The following is a 17,853-nucleotide window of genomic DNA, read 5'->3' as shown; positions in this document are numbered from 1 at the left end:
TTACAATCATCACATTGTCAGTTGTAACGACCGATCTTAGTAACATATTGAAGAATTCGAAGCGTCAGAAAACTGGCAATTGGCAAGGAAAAAGATGAAGTCGCACAACATAGACAGAGACTAAAATCCAAGTCGAGCGACTGATGCCGCGAATGTTTGGGTCGTGTGCTCGTTAGCCGATCACCATCTTGGCATTGACTGGCTCTACCGTATCGAGCCGAATAGAACTGTTCATGCGTCGTTCTTGCAGGCGATGTTCCTCAAACGATGCTCAAACTCATCCTCTGTCTCTCTCCCATTTCATCGTGGATCACAAAGGGGAGAAGGAACGTGGAACATAGAAGCAAAAACGTGAGACGACATTTAAATAACGAAGTACGTACCGCGCGGCATCCTCTGTTCTCTACAATCCCCTGCATATTCCAAAAACTGCCGGCCGAGGACGGCCTCTGCATTTTGAGTTCTATATCCTCTTTCCCCATCTGTCTCTGAAGCTCCACCGCATGTCCTCTTCTTGTACGTCTCCTCCGTTTCCTTCTTCGGTCAAAGCACTGTTTGCTCTCGTTTATATGACCAGAAAAAACCCACCAAGAATAATTCATTAGGCAGCCCACCAGACGGGAGACGATCGATGGGTTGTGTCCAGACCAAGCCGTCCCAGAACTCGCCGCCCAAAGGGTTGGAGAAGCTGAAGCAGCAGAATGGGTACGTCCCGAGCGGCGGAGGGAGCACCAGCCACCGGTGGTCGACCAGCCAGAGGTATTCACAAGAAAGCCAAGGTGGGCCACGCAGGCCCGAGTCCAGGAAAAGCCACAGCGGGCGCTTATCGAGTGATGTTCGCAGTGGTGGGAGTGATGGCCATGGTGGCAGTGGGGGCGGCGGAGATGTGAAGTTTGGGAGCGGGAATGGGAGTGGTGGGACTAGAGGTAAGTTGGAGAAGGATGGTGCATTGATGAGGAAGGGTGAAGGGTCAGGAGATGATCAAGTTGAGCTTGTGGACGGTTGGCCCAAATGGCTCATTGATAATGTTCCGAAACGTGCTTTGAGAGGTTTGGTCCCGAGGAGCGCCGACTCCTACGACAAGATCGATAAGGTAATTCAAACTTCATATTATTCGTTCTTCTTCGATCTATCGAACTACCATCTGGCGCCGACACGAATAAGACTCGAGGAGTTTTTGCTAGTCTTAACATGTGCACTGTCGAAAGGATGAGATCGATGTCTGTTTGAATGGAGTCTGCGATGATTCATTTAATCCGTTTGAACTTGATCTGTCCGAAGGATAATTCTAGACAATTTCTCCTCAATGAGTGGAGTTCTCCCATTCTTTGGTGTCCCCAAGCTGTTGAAATTAAGTAATCAGAGGAAATACGGAACTCAGAGCTCTAATGTCGATCGGCTCTTAATATAATTAAAACTGTTGGCTGTGACTATCTTAGTAGTTTGCAGATTCACTGTCATTCAATTCATCGGGATTAAAAGTTTCGTCGGAAAAGACATTCAGAATGCGATTTTGGATATTCCAGGTAGGCCAAGGGACTTACAGTAATGTCTACAAAGCATGGGACAGGGACACCGGTAAACTTGTTGCCCTGAAGAAGGTTCGGTTCGACACATCAGAACCAGAGAGCATAAAATTCATGGCGCGGGAGATCATGATCCTGAGAGAGTTGGACCATCCCAATGTAGTAAAGCTCGAAGGGCTGGCGACATCGAGAATGCAGTTCAGCCTCTATCTAGTCTTTGATTTCATGGTGTCAGACTTGCAAAGGATCATCACTCGTCCAGAGGGAGGACTAACCGAACCACAGGTACGTGTACAACACTCCACATTGAATGAATCTTCCAGAGAGCCGCACAACATTTTCGTTAATTTCTAATGAATTTCTTGCGACGAGCTCATCAGCAAATTCTAGTGACCTAAACTGAGGCCGATTGTGGAGTAGATGAATCTAGTGTCTATCTGTAGTTTTCGTGTAAATCCCATAAGGAAGTTCCATCAACTGAGTTCTGATTCTACGTGCTTGTGTGGCTCTGAAAATATCAACTTATGCAGGTCAAGTGCTACATGCATCAGCTTCTTTCAGGGCTGCAACACTGCCACGACAAAGGGATTCTGCACCGCGACATAAAGGGTTCAAACCTGCTGATAGACAAAACAGGCATGCTAAAGATTGCAGATTTTGGGCTTGCGAATTATTACAGACCTCGAGATAGGCGTCCTCTAACGAACCGGGTGGTGACCCTTTGGTATAGAGCTCCTGAACTACTGTTAGGTGCAACCGACTATGGAGTCAGTATCGATCTTTGGAGTGCCGGATGCCTCCTGGCTGAAATGTTCGCAGGACACCCAATAATGCCAGGCCGGAATGAGGTAATCAAGTCTAAAGATAAGATAATTGTTTCTCCATGTATCCCTTATCATAGTGACCGGATGAGGTGCCTTCATTTAGACTTTTAGGTAAAAATCTTCTCCTTATTCACTTGACCACGAAATACTCAGAATACAGAATATATTGACAGACACTTCGAGTTGTGTTAGTTGTGGGACGAGGTTCAATCGGCTCAATGCTTGTTTTCGGGTATCAGTATGTTTAAATCCTGTTAGTTCTACTTGTGCTCTGAAGTCTTTAACATACATCTTCAAGAACTTTTGCATTGATTAACGTTATAAACTGATCTACACCAAATTGATGAAAACATGTTAGGTTCTTCCCGAATCAAAACATTGCGACGTTTCTTCTTCCGTTCGTCAATCAAAACACTAACGGGAGCTTGTTTTTCATTTATGTCTTCAGGTAGAGCAACTCCACAAGATTTTCAAACTCTGCGGAACGCCACCAGAGGATTACTGGAAGAAGATGAAGCTACCCTCGACCTTCAGACCAAGGCAGTTGTACAAGTCGAATCTCACAGAGATCTTCAGGGAATTCCCCGACTCCTCAGTTGGTCTTCTTAGTTCTCTTCTCTCTTTGGACCCTGCATCTCGTGGCAGCGCGTCTTTAGCCTTACAACATGAAGTAAGTACTAGCCAGTAAGACTAAGTTTTCACATTTTCCAGAAACATGATCGGACCGTGTCGTTGTCCTTTCGTGACATTTAAGTAGTTCGTAGTTTTGAGCTTCCAAAAATGGACAAAAAGGCTCATATTATGATGTTTGAGTCTACTTACTGACCTTATTCCTGCGCAATGCCTTTCTCTCGCAGTTCTTCTACACAAGCCCGTTAGCGTGCGACCTTTCTGGTCTTCCTATAATCTACCAGGAGAAGGATGAATTTATTAAGATCTACGAACGGAAAATGTATGTCGCGTTATTTCTGATGTTACAATTGCAGCCGTGCCCGCCCTGCGGTGGAACTCTTCAAACAATTACCTTCATTTGTTCTCATCATCATTTGCCATGGTGCTCTTTGATTCATTGATTGTGTCACTTTCTCTCTCAGGCGCCGGAAGGCTAAAAGACAGACTCGATCACAGCGCGAACGGAGGAGGAAAGACTCTCCCGCCGTGAATGAAACTGGGAATGGTGAATCAACCAAAGAGGTGAGGCTCTTCACTTTATTTGCATCCATTCATTAGACTCTTCAAGAGGGACAAACATATGCCTTACGCATTTTAATGTACTTTGTCTCGATTAAGTAGTCAGGCGAACTTTGTATATCACCTTCCATACTTCGAAATTCCGTACTTCCTTGTAGTCATTCGTTTTGTCACTTCATCCAGCTTTGAATGCTATACCGGGTTAACGTCCGCGGTGACCCAAACTTTCATTGTAATGTGATCTCAACTCGAATGTTCTATCCTGAATACGCATGGGCGAAATAAATACAGGAGCAAGAGCAGAGGCAACAGGAGCAAATTGATAACCAAAAGCGGGAGCCCTGGAGCAGCACAAGTAGCAGCTCATCCGGGCTAAAGGACGCCCAACCCGAGCAAAGTGCGCCAACTGTCTTGCTATATCCAGGCCTCGTTAATCAATCTTTCAAGAAGTCTCCGGAAATAGACTTGAGCCCCGATGCTGGCGAAAACGGAGACCTTCCTCAACAGCCCGTACTGAAACCACGCATCTCGGATTACAGAAGAGAGAAAGATGGCATGTACAGGTCGAATCAGGTCGGTAGGTCTACTTCGTCGAGGGAATTTAGAAGTACAAACAATCAAAGGAAAAACTTGGGGTGGTTTGCCGTCGAGGATTAGGACTGGCTTACAAGGTACTCAAATGAGATTCTTTTCTTGCCATAGTATTGGTCTATACTTGCTTCTTGTAAGTGGATTTTGTTAACCATAGAAGGTACATATACGAAATTGAAACTCAGCTGCATATTATGCTGAGTACTGCATAATGGAATTGCGCCTGATTTTAGGAATCTCGTTTGGAATGGAGTCCTTCGAACCTGGTCGTATTCGAAGTCTATAAGCTCTTGATCGGCTAATCAATGTAACCGAGACCAGTGCCATTTGGTGCGGTTTGTGCAAACAAACGCGTCAAGCCTTTGAGCAATCACTACATTAGTTCTCCGAATTCAAGTTCTCAAGCAGTAGGCTCAGTAGGCTCGGGCACAACATCTTGCCAACTGACAGAAAATTTGACTTTCTGCTGATTACATATTCTTGACATACTCATAAACAGCTGAGGCAATTTATTGGACACTGTCACAGTCTATAAACAAGCAAGCAAAAGGAGCAAAAGTTGCAGATCCTAGCAAAGACAAAGCTCGCTCACGCTGATACACACACTTAAAAGGGGTCACATCACTTCAATTCAGCATAGCTCTCCAGGTCCTCTTCCACCACGGACGCCAAGAGATCGGGGTTTTCGGAATTCGTGACCGAGCAGTTAGCTCGAATTTCTCCTTTCGTCCCCGTCAACAATTCGAGTTGCCCCATCTTCGTCATAGCGAGGATGAACTTCTCGAAGAACAACTCCCGGTCCTTGGCGAAGCTGGTGACAATGTCCCTCGTGGTGGGGTCCTCGTACAGATCTTGGTCCGAGGTGAACAGGCCTTCGCGGTTCACCAAATTGACAAAGTACTTGTTGTCGAACAGGTTGGGTGATCGGATGTCCAGGACCGTGGTGTTGGTGGAGTTTGTGGTGGGGCACACGCCCTTGAGATCATTGGCAAAGGCCTCCTCCATGGTGGGGTCTTGGGTCGGGTAGAGCCGTCCCTGAAAGGCGGCGCAGTGTGCGCGCCCGATGGTGTGGCCTCCGGAGAGGGCAACCACGTCGGTGGCGTCCAAGTGTTTCTTGGCTAGGGCAGCAAGAATTTCGCTGGCATTCTCAGTTGGTGCAGGTAAATTCTCTAAGACCACGTTTACAGTCGCGGGTGTGAGTCCATCCCGCCTTCCCAACGGCACATCATACTCAGGTCCGCCCGACTGCACACGACAACAACAAGAAAAACAAAATTAGAATCCAGAGCTTGGAAATTTTCGGTTGATGCTCATTGGTATGATAGACCAAATCGATCATAATCAAGAAAATTTTGATAACCAATAGGACACAAAGCCAACAGAGCACTTTGCTGTCTGCTTCACGTTTTAGTGATCATCTGCAATTCAATTCTCATAAAACTAGAAGCTAGTTGGGATTAGATGATCATTACAAAAATTTGTCTACTTACGATTTCATTTCATCTGCAGTTTCCAAGAACTTTGTGAGCACATGCTTACAGGAGACCATGTTGAAATGGTCAGAAAACAATTCAAGTTGCAGTAGCTAATCCAGAAATTTAGGTTTGACCTGAGGGCTCTTGGGATCCTAAAAAAATGGAGATTCCTACCCCTTACAATCAGATATAAATGACGACTTTTCACCATTGGAATTTGCTAGAAACTGTAATTTTTAACTTTAAAAAAAAAAAAAAAACCAAGGTTAATGAACTGGAGTTTTCTTACATGTGCATCTGCTACATCTCACAATATATTAAGAACAGGAACAGGAAAGTACATGAATCTAAATCTCGTTTAGCCGATATCGGTTTACACTAGAGACTGTGCTTTCTCTGTGATTTATGATTCCTACTATGAAGCACATTAAACATGACCATGGAGAGAGCGATAAAGTACAATTACCGCCACAACTAACGAGTATTATCCAGCCCAAGACCCAAAAAAGGGGTGGTTAAACAACTATTGTCGTCGCATGGCCACATTCCGTCACGTTTGGTGTATTTTATACAGCAACTCGATTACCAAACAGCAGATTATTGGGAGTGGTTGAATGTTTAATTGAGGGGGAACAATCCATACTATAAATCCGCGAAAATCCAATGAAAACGTGTAACATACGATTCATTAGATTAGTTCGATAATCCAGTTAATCCCCTGAAAAGAAATCTAATTGGGTCCTGTCTGCATTTATCAACTTGACAAAATATAACTTCAACAACTATCTAGGAAGCTAGCTAATTGACCGGTACTGTACTCCGCTTTAGCTCTACTTTGAAAGCTTATGATCATAATTGCCTTCACACCGCCAAATGCGAATGTATCATTCAAAGCTCCGAATTAGTATGTGACGATAGGGACGAGCATGGTCAGCAAGAATCTCCATTTCTATCCAATTGCCAAAAGTATGAGCTTGAGGATGCTTAAAATGGTTTGTATCCGGCAAGCATTGGAATCAAGACTTTGTTTCAGTGTGCTAATGATCTGTAGCGATGATGGAATGATGAGGGAAGGTGTTTACCAGGAAAACGGAATCACGGGCGGCAAGGGCGACAATGTCGGCGCAAGAGACTACTCGACTGCACTTCTTGTCCAAGAGCTTACGGAGGTCATCGATGATCTTGAACGCTGTCCGTCTCAAGGTCTGGTTCGGTGCAGCATCCTGCTCGCTCGCTTCACTCGCCGAACCGTCCAGCAACACCGAACCATCACATCCCTGAATCGATCATCAGATGTCAAAGCATGTGGGTATTAACATAACAGGAAAAAACAAACCAAAAATACTCTGGCATCCTTGGACACTAGAAAGAACAAGTGCTGTTATTTCAGCCAACAAAATCATCTCGTGAGGACGACTTATCAAAGGCTCAAAAATCGTCCTCCGAAACTTCTACAAGTATTCACTAACAAGACAGTAAGAACTGTATGCTAAAAGACCAAGTCCCGATGGCTTTAGCCACTCGTTTGACTTCGTAATCTACCCAGCATTGTCAAAAATAGCAATGTCAAAAAAAAAAAAAAAAAGTCCACATCTTGCAGCTGCTAACGCAGGCAACCAGCTCAAGAAAACCCTTTTTCTGTCTCTCTTTTCTTGCTCTCTTCTCCATTTTCCTGACGAAGAAGATGACCACAGATCTAGCCAACAGGGTGTGTCAAGGTTTAGACATCAGCTTACACACCATACACAAGGAGATGTGACGAGCGAATCGAGATACGACTTCTAAGAAAATCCCCAAATCTCTTCGCCCGCTAGAGCGAGTGCAGATCGTGACAGAGCTCGCTGGGTACCTACCTGAACAAAGCAGTCATGGAAGTGAAGACGCAGTAGCCCGGCAGCTTGGCCAATGTCCTCCTCGAACACCTTCTCGAGATGTTTCCTGATGATGGACTCAACCTTCGGACAGCTGTTCTTGTAGAAGGACCACGACAACCCCTTCACCAAGTGAGCAGAGCTCGAAACATGAACGTGCGACGAAGCTATCACAAGGCAAGAAACCAGGACGAAGGCACTGAAACGGGAAGCCATGGATATGATCTGGGCCTTGTTTTAGGTTTCTTGTACGAGGTGAGCTGAACCCAACAGGGGGTCCTTCTTTATAGGCAGATGTACTGTATGGGCTCGAATATTAATCAACGGAGGTAGCTTGTTCCAATTGTTAATGGCGACCAGTAGGAGCGTTGACGAAGAGGGAGATAAAGACTTTTGGAGGGGCGTGTGGAGTTAAAACTTCAAAACGCCATGTGAACTGGACGACATCAACGCAATCTCGCTCGTTTTTTTTTTTTCTTTTTTTTGTCTTGCTCGTGATGACGATGATTGGACTTAGGACATATGAGGGTCCTCCAAACAGAATCTCATCCACCATATTTTCTTCTTGCCAATCTGACAAGACACAACGATGGCTTACGTTTGGCAAGTGGGATATCATGTGTTGACAGATTCCAACCAGTTCCGTTTCGCGTTAGGAGCCATCCATCTTTGGACAGGGCTAAGTTTGGATAAACTCGGATATAGATCGGATAAAATTATTTTAATTAATTTGGGCGGTATATGAAATATAAAATAACAATTAGACAGGAGAATAAAAGGGAAAGTAGAGGGTGGACGGTAAAGAGCAGCTTTTGACGGACTACAGAGCATGAAGGAGAGAATCGATCGGCCGACCAGTTACCACCATTGATGGCAGCAATTGAGGTGGTTGCATTCTCGGCAGGGTTAGCGTGATTTCAGAGTGAAATCAGAAATTGGAGAAGTGGACAGGTGGAAATCGATTCGATTTCGAGCTCTAGAATATGCAGGGTATGTTCCATATTTCAAAAATTAGAAAGTCGGTTTCGACTGGCGGGTCTAGGTTCCGAAACTTGTAACAAGTTTTTGTGCTTTTCTTGTTCTATATATTCATGTGGTCATGCGGGATTACATGGCATCCGAAGAATGATTACGTAATCCGAAACCATTAGTTTGAACTTTCATTCCAGAGATCTATATGATTGTGACTTTTACTTTGTTAATATTTTATATTCTTCATTTGTCTAAATATGAGTTGTGATTGTGAATAGTAGCAGCAAATGGTGATCACCAAAGGTTATAATTCACTACAATTGTTCAATTAAAAATTCATGTTGGACCTGGGTAGACCCCAAAACTTGTCACCGAGTAGGTTTCGGGTTTCAACATATGTATGGTAGGTTTTAGATTCCAAAAATTAGCAAATCGGTTCCGACAAATACGTTTCAAGTTATAGGTGAAACCTGGTCCAACCTTGAAATCACTTAACCCTAATTCTCGAGTTGTCGTTGACACATGAGATTATATACACCTCTCATCTGTAGATTTGACTATCTCATGACGGCAACCCGGGCCGCCTCGACAACAACAGCCGTCATCACGATGTGTAAGACTAAAATAGGATGTTGCCTATATTTATCATGAGACTGTTTCACCGAAATTTCTCCATGACAAAATATCATTCATCGAAATTCGTCCGCGGATTTTTAAATGTTATAAAAGTTCCTGTGGTGATTTCGAACATGAGTGATCCATATAGGCAGAAAATCAACCCATAGATTTTGCAAAGATTTCAAATAAAATTGCACTAATGAGAACCAAGCCAGAGGTTGACTCAACGGGAGAACTTGTGTGGTATACCACGTAACAGTTCGGCACATCTTCATCGGTTGCCTCCACGCTCATTCTTTCACACAAGCCTATTTGACCGAGTCCTCGGTCGGTTATCGAGCCCCGTGTGGTATACCACTTAACAATTCAGTAAAATCGGTTTGATTCCCGGTTCGAATATCAAGAACCAATCTAGCCCAGTTTGATTCCTAATTCCAAGGTTGGAACCATGGATCCTCTTATGAAGAAGGGAAAAAAGGAAAACGCACTCATTAAGATTTGAATCTTGATGTCGATTACCACGAAACATACCAATAACTTCCCCCGAGGACCCCTTCAGCACGTGAACGGAGCTCGAGACAGGAACACGCGACGAAGCTATATCACAAGACAAGAAACCAGAACGAAAGAACTGAAACAGGAACGCCATGGATATGATCCGGGTCAGGTTGAAAGTTCTTGTGCAAGGTGAGCTGAACCCAGCAAGGGTCCTTCTTCATAAGGCAGAGATAAATTGACTTGATGCGAAAGCAATTCTGAATTATCCACTCGTATGGGGTCGAATTATTTTTCTGACGGAGGTAGCTTGTTCCAATCTTTAATGGTGATTCAGTGCGAGCATTGACGCAGAGGATGATCGAGACTTTCGAAGGGCATGTGGAGTTGAAACTTCAAAATGCCGTTTGAACTGGACAACCTCATCGCAATCTCCCTCGTTTTTTTTGTTTTCGTTTTTTCTTTTTGTCTTGCTCATGATGACGATGATTGGACTTTGGACATGTGAGGCTCCTCCAAATAGAACCTTAACCCACCATATTTTTCTTTGTCCGGTCTGACAAAAATACAACGATGGCTTACGTTTGGCAAGTGGGATATCATGTCTTGACAGATTCCAACCAGTTCTGTTTCCCATTTGGAGCCATCTTTGGACAGGACTAAGTTAGGATAAACTCGGATATGGACAGGATACAATTATTCTAATAAATTTGGGTAGAATATTTGTGAAATATAAAATAAAAATCAAACAGAAGAGGAAAAGGAAAGGTGGAGGGCGGTAATTATATCAATTTATAAGACATTATGTTCTATGTCCATCGTAATATTTGGTAAGTTTACAAATAACACGTGGAATGTAAGAATACAGGGATACCTTACATTCCATGAAGCATTGCTCGCCATCGCTCAAAAACCTAAATTAAAAGGTTGTATAATCTCTAGAAGTTATTAGAAAAATAGGGTTAAGTATCGGGTTCGATTTAACCAGTGAAACATTTGGAACTAGCCTTGTTACTTCAATAAAACCTGTTTGGTTCTAGGTTCGGAAATCAAGAACCAGTCTAGACCAATTTGATTCTTAATTCCAAGGTTGGAATCGTCGATTCTCCTATGAAGAAGAAGAAAAAAAAACCGCACTCACGAAAATTTAAATCATGATATTGGTTACAAAGAAAACATACGAAGAACTATCCTGCCCAGAACTATTTTATTTCTTTGTTTAAAAGATGCTTATTTTATTTTTTATAATAACGTCTCAAGTTGTTTTCCCTCAAAAAAAGAAAAGCGGCCGGCTCTCAAGGATCAACATGTTCGAATTTATCGGTTCGATTCCCAGTCCCGAGAATAACATCGGGTTTCGATTCTAGGCCCAATATTGATTTGTTCGAATCCACTCACCTCTATAAAAAATCAGGGACGATGTATATCGACAGTCACCTTGTATGCACGAAATTGTTTATTTATCGAGTTTAGTCGGGTGCTTGAAAGAACGAAACAAACAAGGTTCTCGCACGTGCTAAATTCGGTGATCATCACCAATTAACACTCGTTTTAACACCTGAAAGTGCTGCTGACAAAGCCAATACTGCGGGCGTCGCATTATTGCAATTAAAAGAGGGTTGAAGAAAAGTCCTTGCACTGCGTTAATTGAATTCATGTCCGAAAAAAGAAACCGGTTGCTCATCGGTCGGAATTATTGTTGTCCTTTGCTTTTGCGGAAAAAAAACAAATAATTTGAAAAACATTTTCCCGAAAAATCATCGATTTGTATCGTTCGAAATAATTAAACATGAAAAATATTTATTATCGAAAATAATTCATGCCCAACATTTTCATGAACGGTGAAATTTTCTCTTCTTTCTTTTCTTTATGTAAGTAACACGAGCGATTACTTGTGAGGAAATATTTTTCGAATCGTTCATTTTTTGCGAAAACAAACCACATCGTAAAGCATCTCGGTTTGAAAAAATAATTAAAAAAAAAGCATCTTAGTTTCATTTTCTTGTGCTCGGATTCACTCAACATACTATATATAATAATAAAGGAGAAACTCTTATGAGCGACATATTCGTATAACCATGCTCATGTAGATGCGTTTGCAATCTCGTCATGCAAGCGCACAATGCTCGAAACATTTTGTCTTTTTTTTCTTTCCGTTCCTTCATTCTTCATTTGTCGTGAACATGACGTTATCCATCTCACAATTCTTCGTACTACACGACTTATGCTCTTCGCTTTTGAAATTACATTTTATCATGAGAAATCACACTTACATCTCAGAATTCAACATGGGACGACAAAGCGAAATTGAAGATGTTTTTCCCCTTCTTTTTTTTAAAATTAGATGGCACGAAATGTTAATTACGAGATTCGGTAAGATGGAGATTATTGTTATAGCATTGGGTCCAAAACTCGAAAGGCTTGGGGCGTAAGCTTAGGGTGGTAGGTCGCCGCCAGGATAATTACATATAGTCAATACTGGCAACTTGTGTTGAATGGTCCGATGTCTTATCTTATCTTACTTTCTTCTTTAATTGGTGGCCTCAGATTTCGCATCTCCGGACCTGTTTTCTTTCCTTTCGTTTTCGTCACGGATCATAGAAAAAGGGTAATTTTCCTTTCTCAAATTCATTAGCTACGATTAACCTTTTATTAGGCTCTTTCCTCGTTTAAGACACAATCGATACTTAGGTTGGGGGAACGTTTTTGTGACGAAGAGCATGTGAAGTTAAGGTTTGAATGAAAAATCTCCTTCAGGCAGCTAATTTGAATTTCAACGATTTCAAATTGAGCATGCGTTTGGTCCGATCTAAAGTAAATCGACATAGAACACACTATGAAACGCATTTGGAATTAGATTATGTTAGCAAATATGCACATCATCCAGCTGCAAAGTTGCCTAAATGTTGAAGAAAATGTTGCACCGCCCCTCTTTTCTAAAATTTTAAAACTCTTTAGCGTGCTCTATTGCTATCCAATTTTTTTTTTCCTTAAGATATTTTAAGAAGAAATGCATGGATAGAAATATCTAGATATTTCTATGAAGATGCTTAGGATGTTTTTAGAAGATATTTAGAAAACATGTTTCTCTAGGTATATCTAGGGTATCCATCTAGTTAGAAAGATCTAGGATATTTATCTGAAAATATCTAGATATATTAGGAGGTGAAGCCACCTCCTTAGGTTCATAAATAGCCAAACACTCTCAATTTGTGAAGTGAGCTCGGCATCCATGTAAGAGTGTGTGAAGAGCTTAGTTCCCAAGAATTGAGTAAGTGTGAACAATTGTGCTAATTAAGTCTTAAACAATTTTTTGTCAATGTAGTCTAGTCGGCAATTTCGACTGAAAATTACTGACATGAATGCCAACTGTCCTATATAATACGACCAGCACTAATGTGGACACTGTAATTTTTTTAATTTTTTTTCATTTCTTTTATTTCCTTTCTTTTTTTCACTCAACTATGGGTTGGCAACCTCATTGGCCAACCTTCACTGGCCATTGGGTGGACATTGGGCCCACGTTCAAATCTAAGAGAGGGCCACAACCCTCCTTATTTGTCGGAGAGGGCCGCAACACCCTCACTCGATCTGGATGAGGGTCGCAATGTCCTCGTCTGGATCTAGTGAGGGTGGGTCAGCGACCTCGCTAGCCCAGAGTTGTAAAAAAAGAAAGGAACATAAAATGACTATGGAAAAAAAATATTAAAAATTTGTTAAATTTGTCAATGATAGCGCTAATCGTGCCCCGTAGGATGGAACATAAACGATTATCAATCAAAATTGGCCAATCAGACTACTTTGGAAAATTTTCAAAAGATTTAGGATTCATTGGCGCAATCGAAAGATTTAAGACTAAATTAGCACAAATGTGATAGATTTAAGACTTTTTTTAAGTAATTTTTTCCGACTTTTGATATCAACATACGAGTGATGCTTTGATTCTGCTCGTTACTTTCGGCAACCTTATGTCAAAGGAGAGAGAAGGGACTTTCGATTTTAATTTTTCATGCCACATTAAAGTACACGTGTTTCTGTCTTAGCGGAGCCACGTGAGCTTATGCACTCGACTAACATGGTGATTGACAACCACTGAATAATTTTCTCATGGGTCACAGATGCGAAAAACTATGCTTAGGGACGTACAGCTTTGGGCCCCATTCTGGAGTACCACACTTCTTCCTATAATTTCTTCTTTTTTCCGACCTGATTCCCTAAATAACATCTCAATTTTTAGTCGAATCTAAATTCTACTTCAATTTTTTTGGGAAAATTATTCACAAAATCCTAAATCTATTATAGTTCTGCCAATGCAATCCCAAACTTTTTAATTTTTCTAATTGAGTTATAAATATTTTTATATCTTGTCAATTAACTTCATTTGATCGCTTTTAGCCGGAAATCACTCACGTAGACATGGACTCGACCGTCATATGTGGCACATCCGACATTGACGTAAATAATTTTTATAATATTTTTAAAAAATTCATTTATTTTTTTTTTTATCTTTTACTTTTTTTTCTTTCTTCTTTTTGTTTTTTCTTCCCTTCAACCCTCTATCATCCATTGATGAGCCTAGTGGAAGTCCTTGGCCTCATGCAAGGGCTGCCCTTGTTGAATCGGGCACGGATAGCCCTCGCCAAGCCTGGCGAGGGTTGCCCTCACCTAGGCTAGCGAGGGCAGCCCTTCGCCCGCCTAGGCAAGGGCAACCCTTCATCAGATTGGGCAAGAGTTTCCTTTGCCAACCTTGGTGAGGATGGCCAACGCCCACCCAAGTGAGGGAGACACTTGCATGATTCAGCGAGGGTGGCTCTCACCCGAGGCCTGTGAAGGGAAGAAGGGAAGAAAAAAAATTCACGTCATCAACAACCGTGCCACGTAGAACGGTTGGCGTCCACGTAGAATGGTTGGCGTTTACGTTAGCGATTTCCAATCAAAATTGGTTATGTGGACTTAATTGGCAAAATATTAAAAAATTTATGACTAAATTGACAAAATTAAAAGGTTCAAAATTAAATTAGTACAACAACAAAAGACTTAGGACTTTTTGGATAATCTTTCAAACCTTTTTTTTGTCTCAAAGTCCCAAGTATGCCCACACGTCCAAAAATCGCCATTAATTTTTCACAAAACTATCAATATGAGGGCCAGCTAGAGGTCAAAACCGCATCTTCATCAACATATGGACCAACAACAACAACCCCCACGATGTTAATACTCTTGAAGAAACTACCAACTAACGGCAATTTTTGGATGCATGGTCAGATTTGGGATTACAGTGAAAGTTGAAAATTTTTTTAAATAAATTTTTAATGAGAAGTTATTCTTATAAATGTGGCTCTAAACTCTAAAGACATGGGGCCTAAACTTAGGATGGGCGGTCACCACAAGGACAATGGCATAGTCAATACCGACAACTTGTGTTGAAAGGCCTGTGTCTTTGTCTATTTCCTCTTTAGTTGGTGCGGCTTCGCAATTTCCATCTCTCCACCTCTTTTCCACCAATATCGTACACTAGAGAACGTGGTGCGAAAGGACTCTTTTTCTCTCTCTCTCTCTCTTGGTTGGAAAGGTGCGAAAGGACTTCACTGTGCCTTTTCCTTTTTGTTTTCTCATTTTACTTTTCACCTTTTCCTTTCAATTTCCATGCTTACCACGTTTTTTTTTTTTCCGGTCTACCATTCCTTATAGAATGGAGGCCAACTTTCCAAATTCATTAGTCATGATTTTAACTTTTTATTGGGCTGACGATCATTATTGTTGCGGAGGGAAACAACCCACAGTAAATTAGACAAGAATAAGAAAAAAAAATCGGATATCATTTACATGGTTCGGTGAGTGTGATCTACATTCACGGAAAAAGCAATACATAATTCAACTTTAGATCAAGTGATATAATGTACATCATAATCATACTTTTGTAACTCAAACACTCTTAGTGTTTCTTATGCCCTAATTACAACACAAAAAAAAAAAACAAAAGCAAACTCAACAAGTGTTTAGCTCTCACAATTTTCTCGCAAAACAATCTCTCAATTTCACAAAAGAAATTACTCAAGATTTTCCAAAACTTCAAGCACTCGAGGTAAATTCGAGAGCCCAAGGGATGATAAGGCTTATGAGTGGGCCGGTTTCCACCCTAAAACCAGCATTAGACCAAAAGGGTCGATTCTCAGTTTGTGGAATCGAGAATTGGCCCACCTGATCGTGGACCCACCCAAGAATCGGACTTGCAGTTCAGGCTTTAGCCACAAATTTGAGAGCACATACTACATCGCATGATTGCCATTTTTATCGCATCACAGCACTAGTAGATAAATCCAAACAAAGTATTCTAATCATCTCTTCGAACCAAGAAACATAATGGACCTTCTCACAGTGCAATTCCTCATGAAGACATCTCTAACTGGATACTTTTGTATCGGACCGGAGAGAAGCCGAGGACTTACAGGAGAGGGAACGATGGACAAAGGGTGGCGTCGAGCCACGAGCGAGAGGAACTGAGGGTGGCATCGAGCCCCGAGCAAGAGGGGTAGAGAGTGGTGTCGAGCCACCATCGGGAGTGAGAGGCATGGGCTGAGAGTGAGTGTCATGAGCGAGGATGCGACCGTGAAAGATGTGACTAAGAGTGAGTGATGAGCGTCGTGAGCAAGGTTGCGATAGGCATGACTGAGAGTTTGAGAGCGAGTATCGTGAGCGAGAGAAGAGGCGTGAGTTGAAGAAAGGGGTTATTAGGATTTTCACTTTTCAGCTTGACTGAGAGTGAACTATGAACAATTGGTAATTAGTCATTAATATTTTTGGTTTTGAAATAATAAGATAAAAATAAAGATAAAAATAAAATCGGTCCAGTCTAGGTGGGTGAGTCCACATGTGGAATCGGATATCGGACCCATATTCAACGGATTGAATAGGTTCTTTTGCTCGCCTCTATCGAGCACAAGCTTCTTTTAGATGCTCTTCACGAAAAAAGGCACAAAACAAACTAATTCCAAACTCAACCAAAAGGAAATATGAATGATGACCGCGTTCGTGACTTGCCGGTCGGGTTGTGACTTGTGCGCAGATGAACGTTCAAAGCGGGGAGTCTTTAAAGAAGCCTCGGAATAGACTGCTGAACATCCTACACGGTGGCATGACCTTAACCTTCTCGAATATTTCAACTTCGAAAGGGCCCATGAGATCACCTTAACCCACAAAACAAGGAAGGCCCACTGGATCAGCCGACAAATTAATGATGTGCAGCCTCGTCAATTCTTTTGCCCTAATAATCGGGTTTTGCTTCCGGCATATCCATTGTTGACTTAATGCAATTTATAAGGATATTCCCGTTTAGGACTCAGAATCACAACCATTCTCTTTCGGATTCTATTTCTGATCAGAAATAGAATTTTTGTATTTCTATTCCATAGATAAGTTTCTATATAGAGACACGTGTTTGATAATAACACAAAATTTTTATTTCTAAAACATAAATTAGTTTGATAACCGTATAAAATTTCTACGGTTGTCGACAAGTCTCGGCAACCACCGGAGACCGATGGATGGCTAAGGGCGAATGGAACCCAAGGACCAGGGACTAGCGAGCGGCGATGGGCGACTGTCGGGCAATGAACAAAGACCGACGGACGGGTCACGAGATAGAGGGAGACCGCATGCAAGAGAGATGGAGTGAGTAATAAGAAAAATTCTTATTTATGTTTCCGTTCCGAAAATTAAAAAGCAGAAAATTTCTACTTCATATTTTTATGCCAAATCTATTTATGGGCAAAAAATTTATCCTGAAAATAGAAATATGAAATTACATTACCAAACGGGTTTCTATTTCAAACATATTTCCCGAAACAAAAAATAAATAAATAAGGAAATTAGAACTGTTATCATGCGCGCCCTCGAACTTCGGGTCTGAGATGGACAAACGGGGTCAGCATTGATATTACATGCATGGTTCGGGGTCGCGCGCGCTCTTAAATCAGGTGGGGCGCGCGTAAAATCCGGTCCGTATGCTCTCGGAACAAGCAAGATTTTTGTACCCCGTGATCGGTTAAGGGGATGGATGGATGATGCCATCCTTTGAGAAGATCTTAAACCCACTCGCTGGGACGGCAAAGACTCAAAGGTGTCCGCATTGCTTTGCACGACATCCAGAAGCGTCTCCACAGAAGACTAATACTAAAGACCAGACAGACTCGGGACACTTTCTCTGCCGGCGATTAGGAACGATAAAACAAGGGCTGGTCCCTGGAAAATGCAGGAGGATTTGCAGAAACCAACTCATGTTCGTGGGCTT

At 42.0% G+C, this 17,853-nt stretch overlaps 2 protein-coding genes across 2 annotated transcripts; one reads left to right on the top strand and one right to left on the bottom strand.

Annotated features, from left to right (window-relative positions):
- Positions 1-51: 51 nt before the first annotated feature.
- On the top strand, positions 52-4,685 carry LOC115750730 (probable serine/threonine-protein kinase At1g54610). The gene is made up of 8 exons (XM_030688255.2): positions 52-375; positions 578-1,093; positions 1,527-1,811; positions 2,057-2,374; positions 2,799-3,020; positions 3,208-3,302; positions 3,445-3,544; positions 3,833-4,685. Exons 1-8 carry the CDS (start codon positions 268-270, stop codon positions 4,196-4,198), a joined length of 2,010 nt encoding a protein of 669 aa, XP_030544115.2. The 5' UTR covers positions 52-267; the 3' UTR covers positions 4,199-4,685.
- Positions 4,619-7,900, bottom strand: LOC115750733 (peroxidase 12). Its single transcript, XM_030688259.2, has 3 exons — positions 7,461-7,900; positions 6,690-6,884; positions 4,619-5,377 (listed from the first exon to the last, which is right to left on the bottom strand). Exons 1-3 carry the CDS (start codon positions 7,692-7,694, stop codon positions 4,754-4,756), a joined length of 1,053 nt encoding a protein of 350 aa, XP_030544119.1. The 5' UTR covers positions 7,695-7,900; the 3' UTR covers positions 4,619-4,753.
- Positions 7,901-17,853: the final 9,953 nt, after the last annotated feature.

The sequence above is a fragment of the Rhodamnia argentea genome, chromosome 2 (assembly GCF_020921035.1).
Source record: "Rhodamnia argentea isolate NSW1041297 chromosome 2, ASM2092103v1, whole genome shotgun sequence".
Taxonomy (NCBI): domain Eukaryota; kingdom Viridiplantae; phylum Streptophyta; class Magnoliopsida; order Myrtales; family Myrtaceae; genus Rhodamnia; species Rhodamnia argentea.
The sequence above is the reverse complement of the archived record's forward strand: the minus strand, read 5'-3'. Positions and strand labels throughout refer to the sequence as shown.

What these genes read in the sequence shown, in the direction of transcription:
- LOC115750730 (XM_030688255.2), top strand. Translation starts at nt 268, where the DNA reads ATGCTCAAACTCATCCTCTGTCTCTCTCCCATTTCATCGTGGATCACA. An exon ending in CCTACGACAAGATCGATAAG is followed by an intron (nt 1,094 to 1,526) that starts GTAATTCAAACT and finishes TGGATATTCCAG; the next exon opens with GTAGGCCAAGGGACTTACAG. An exon ending in ATGGTGAATCAACCAAAGAG is followed by an intron (nt 3,545 to 3,832) that starts GTGAGGCTCTTC and finishes AAATAAATACAG; the next exon opens with GAGCAAGAGCAGAGGCAACA.
- LOC115750733 (XM_030688259.2), bottom strand. Translation starts at nt 7,694, where the DNA reads ATGGCTTCCCGTTTCAGTGCCTTCGTCCTGGTTTCTTGCCTTGTGATA. An exon ending in TCCATGACTGCTTTGTTCAG is followed by an intron (nt 6,885 to 7,460) that starts GTAGGTACCCAG and finishes TGATCGATTCAG; the next exon opens with GGATGTGATGGTTCGGTGTT. An exon ending in CCCGTGATTCCGTTTTCCTG is followed by an intron (nt 5,378 to 6,689) that starts GTAAACACCTTC and finishes TGTCGTGTGCAG; the next exon opens with TCGGGCGGACCTGAGTATGA.